Consider the following 5,238-nt stretch of genomic DNA (forward strand, 5'->3'; position numbering starts at 1 on the left):
CATGATGTCATCATGCTTGGACCAAAGCTCATCAGGCGTTAGCTCCTCACTCGCTGTGTTGAATGGCATTCATCTGGGGGCACAAGTTGTTAGGTTTGCTCACCAATTTTTATTTGTGTCAATGTTTTTCTCACTTTTAATGTTCATGTTTGTCGTTTTTTGCAAATTGTTCAGTTTTGATAGTAGACCATGGTACAGTAAGTTCACATAAAGGCCAGTTAGTGATGTTGTGGGGGCTTTCTGCCTCTAATTCTTTCACAGGGTTTTAACATATTTGTAACCAACATGGCTATTTTTTTCTTTCTCTCTTCAGATGATGAACAGGTATCAGCAGTCTGAGAGAGAACTGTCTTCTGCTGGATGACTTGAAGTCGCTTCCATGGAGCCGGAAAAAAAGACACTGATGGATGGACAAAGCAATCCAGTACGTACGTGCCTGCCTCCTGCATCGTACTCTCCCTCCTGATTGGTAGACTCCTCTGCTCATCTCCCTCCCCTGCCTTAAAGCATTATCAGGGGTTGAATAACCCTGCTTGAAAAAATACTGTGAAGAAGGAGAGACAGAAAAGAAAGATACAATGCCTGGCACTTTGGAAAAAAGAAAAACAAGTCAAACTGTTTTGCTGGAAAAACATACGGCGACGCATGACAACCACGCTCAAACACACACAGGTGTCCTGGAACAGCTTTCCAAGACCATTATCCCAACCCCACCTCACTTTACACACAGCATCATGACGTGTTGAGCTTTGTCTGCACTTTTTCTTTTTCTACTTTATAAAACGTGAACAAAACGGACAATGATGATTTAATAAAAGAACATTGATCGATTTTGAACTCTTAAGGATTTCTTTCCAGAACTATTGCACTCTGGGGGTAAAAGAGACTATACCCAAGTCTCATCTATGGACTCGGAATGACAAATCTGTCAAAAGGCAGTTTTATTCCTTAATTACAGTATTATCTGGTCATTCACATATTAGATATGACCTAGTGGTGGCTTCACCCCACTGCTAACTGGACAGTCACAATGAGAGAAATAATTGTTGGTTACCGCAAATTATTTGTCATTGTGACTGTCCAGTTAGCAGTGGCAGTTTGGCTCCATTCCCAACCCTGGCCTGGATATCGGTCTCTTTTTCCAATACGACCAGCCACATCTTAAGTACTAGGTCATATACAGTAATGTACAGGTTTAACGGTGGGGGGGGCGTAGCAGTGGCCCTACCTGTCTAGCCGGTCCCATCTGGCTGGACCTAGCTCGTTGGCCAGTCCCATCTCCGATTGTAAAACCTCTTCTATTTTTAGTGATAGATATGGCTGCCTATAGTTGTTTAGCTAGGCTGGCTAGCTAGATAGCTACCTAGCTACATAAGTTGGCAAACATAAAATAAATACCCCCCCCCTCCCACTGTAACACAGGTATGTTAGTCGGCAATACGTGTTTCAGAAGATTAACTCAAGTTAGCTAGGTGGCTTGCAGGAAATATAACATTCTTAGCTAGCCACCGTGTTTGTCATCTGCCCTCTTGGTGCTGGCATCAGCTGTAGCTGAGCCTCTAGCTAAATCGAACTCTTCGCTATATTCCGGTTGAAACGTATAGGTGAATGTCATCATGTAGGTAACAAAAATGCTCCATCTTTGAATTTGTGTTGATGAGAGTTATCACTTGAAGCCATTGTGGTCTGGTCAGTTTTTTTTCAATTTTGCCTAAAGGATTGTGTTAGTGTCCGCCTCCCTTTCAAAAAAGCCTGCCTTGGGGGAGGGACAGGGCCAGAGCAGGAAGCATTGCCCACACATGTTTTAGTCTTTCAGAGATTGGAAAAAATGTCAGCTTGTATATTTAGCAATGAATCCTCTGATAGGAACATCCAGGTTTTAAACTGGAAGGTCACCTGGTGACTTATATTCATTCTATATTTAGACAGTATTGTTTTGGACAACTATGTGAGATTTATATTGGCTTAGTCTTGTCCCTAATGGTGATGTTGAAAGATAAGTACAGAGGTGATTTATACCTGTTTTTAAAATGAACCAACTTGGGGACGTGTTTGAGTTATGCACCCCAAAGGATTGAATCCTATAGAGGTGAATGGAGTCTCGGATCTTTCAGTGGTGCTGCAATCTGCTGTTGCTACGTCCATTTTTGGACTTATAAATTAATTATATATATCCATTGATTCTTGAAGAATATAACTTATAAATGCCTCATGAGCTTAGTTCAACTTTCAATCCCCGTCATACCCCAAAATAGAATCTTGTTTTACTTCAATGTTTGGAAATGTAAACAGACATTGTATAGCCTGAAAAACATGCTTAAAACTCATTTTGATATCTTGATTGGTCAGTCCTTGCATACATATCTCCGTCTATTCATTTGAGTGGTTACATTTCTCCAGGCTCAGCTTTTTAGCAAAACGGAGGCGGTGTGAATGCTTTATTGTTTCAACTAAGGATTGCCCTTTTAAGACTGAACTAGAATACACGAGAATGAACTCAAATAAACCTTCTCTCCAACCTTGCTGTTGGAGACATCCATTCCTCGTCATTGCAAAGCCACTTGGAGAAGTCCTCCACTGTTACAGGCATCAAGATCAGTGGATGTACATATGAGTAGGCAATGCTAGCGTAGAACAAACCTGTTACCCACTGTTTCGCAACATCATTGGAATTGACTGAAGGTTATTGAATATGTTTGTTTTTTGACTCCAGTGGGGAAGTTACCTAGATTAAATAATTAACTTTGACGGCTGCTAATCAGAATTATTAGTAATCAAATTGTGAAAGTGTCACTTATTTTATCACTGAGTTGTGCTGATCACATTGATCAGTAGTAAAACTATAGACTGAGAAGTAGAAATAAACGAGTGCAGTGTTTTTCACTGTGGTTTGTCATTACACTATAATCATTTGTCATGTTTTTTGTTCATGATACATTTTTTTCTATGGCTGCCAATAGATTGTCGAATGTGTTTGTAATTCAGTGGTAACATGCATCATCATCATTCACTTTCCTTCAACTCTTTAGCAGGCCAAGTCCTATTTCGAAAAACAAAACATTGCACAACAATGTACAAGCATAAAGATAATTGTAGTAGGTAGAACTGCTACTTGGTTTGATGTGATGTCAAGTGAGAAGTGTATATTTAACTGGTGATGATTTCTCATACTTTCTTGTACTACTTTGACCTGTATGTCTTTTAAAAAGACAATTGGTGGAGTACGTATCAGTAGTTTTTTTTGTATTTTTAATACAATAATTGTAAATATTGGTTATATTTTTGTTGAAATGTACTATGTTTATGCCTCAACATCCAGTTTGTATGAAGCTGGGAAATCAATAAATACTGCAAAAATGATCAATTCATAGGTTTAAATGCACTTGTTTTTTTTCCTACATTTGGAGGTTTCGTCTCTTGAATATTGTTCCTTTCCAAGACCTCTCCTACGCACCATCTAGTGTTTGCACAAGACAAGACATGGAAGTAACTTGAACTGTGTAACCCTCATACTTTTCTAACTGACAACGGTGTACGTCAGAATTAATAAAAATATGTCTCCACTTGTTTATTTTTTATATTTTTTTTACTTTTGTCATTTTTGTTTGGAGTAATAATTACTCAAATGTGATACATACAGCAATGTAAGGTATAGTTAGCCAAGTTTTCTGAGGAGATAAAACATTATCTTCACTGATCATATTTATTTCACATATTTTCTACAACGCCTTAAACTTTTCAGAACTAAAACTGTTGATGGACATTGACTGAAGCCTGTCCTTTAGCAATGTAATGTTCAAGTCTTCTTGAAAAGCCCTTGTTTCTTTGAATTAGAGTACATTCACACCCTTTATTAGACATTGGTTAAATGCTGTTCACTGTGAATGAGCAAACTTTACAATTGTACAATTTATTAAAATCAGTATACATAAATAGCTGGTTTTCATTTATTTCAGTCATACATCAATGATGTGTTTTTAGGCTGCGGTTAGAGCCAAGTAGACAGCCTTCCAAGTCTGGTGTACAAGGTGATCCAGGTCTGGTTTATGTAAATCACACATGGTGATTTGTCCACACTGTCTCTTGGAGTAGGCCCATGCTCAATCCCTCTTTAAAACTCTTTACTTTGGGGACTGGACCAGAAACGGGTAGGACCAGGGCAGAAGATCCAGAAGCAGCTATGAGGGATGAGTTGACTTCAGACAGCCGAAGTCTAAATGGAAGGGCTCGGAGTCCCTCGTGTAGTGGGTAATCAAGCCACTGTTGTGGTAGGCTTGAGTTGCCAATGCAGCCACTAAGAGTGAAATAAGCTCACGACACGGGCAAGTAGGTTGGATAGGTAGATCTGGCCAGTCAGGTAGATGCAATAGATCTCCGATTATAAAACCTCTTCTATTTTTAGTCATAGATATGGCCACCTGCCATGGTTTAGCTACCTATATATATTATAATGCCCGACAAGGCCCTCATCCCCGTCATTCACTGGAGAAAGAGACGGGGATATCGGGGACGAAGGTCCAGATGCCTTGTAAGGATCCGGCAGTGAGCGGGTAATCTCCCTTTACCATCGGTCCTATTAGCCAACATACAATCAATGGAAAATAAAATAGACGAGCTACGATCACGTACACTACCGTTCAAAAGTTTGGGGTCACTTAGAAATGTCCTTGTTTTTCCATGAAAACATACATGAAATGAGGAAATATAGACAAGAAGTTGACAAGATTATAAATAATGATTTTTAATTGAAATAATTGTCCTTCAAACTCTGCTTTTGTCAAAGAATCCTCCATTTGCAGCAATTACAGCCTTGCAGACCTTTGGCATTCCAGTTGTCAATTTGTTGAGGTAATCTGAAGAGATTTCACCCCATGCTTTCTGAAGCTCCTCCCACAAGTTGAATTTGCTTGATGGGCTCTTACGGTCGAGCTGCTCCCACAATAGCTCAATAGGGTTGAGATCCGGTGACTGTGCTGGCCACTCCAGTATAGACAGGATACCAGCTGACTGCTTCTTTCCTAAATAGTTCTTGCATAGTTTGGAGCTGTGCTTTGGGTCATTGTCCTGTTGTAGGAGGAAATTGGCTCCAATTAATCACCCTGTACAAATCTCCCACTTTACCACCACCAGAGCACCCCCAGACCATCACATTGCCTTCACCATGCTTGACAGTTGCTGGTTGAGTGCTTGACACCATCTTTTCATTTTTTCTGCATCTCACGAATGTCATTATTTGTG

The 5,238-nt window shown here is 39.8% G+C and overlaps 1 protein-coding gene across 14 annotated transcripts in view; it reads left to right on the forward strand.

Moving 5' to 3' along the window:
• The window catches only part of LOC118375339 (rap guanine nucleotide exchange factor 2-like), a 156,835-nt gene extending 153,469 nt beyond the window's left edge, over positions 1 to 3,366 (forward strand). For all 14 annotated transcript variants that reach the window (XM_052511594.1, XM_052511609.1, XM_052511607.1 and 11 more), the window contains one exon: positions 314 to 3,366. Coding sequence is in view for 1 of the 14 variants with exons in the window: in XM_052511640.1 (XP_052367600.1) it covers positions 314 to 339 (26 nt within the window). In the remaining 13 variants the exon portion in view is untranslated. The remainder of the gene's footprint in view (positions 1 to 313) is intronic.
• Positions 3,367 to 5,238: the final 1,872 nt, after the last annotated feature.

Source organism: Oncorhynchus keta, chromosome 4 (assembly GCF_023373465.1).
Source record: "Oncorhynchus keta strain PuntledgeMale-10-30-2019 chromosome 4, Oket_V2, whole genome shotgun sequence".
NCBI lineage: Eukaryota > Metazoa > Chordata > Actinopteri > Salmoniformes > Salmonidae > Oncorhynchus > Oncorhynchus keta.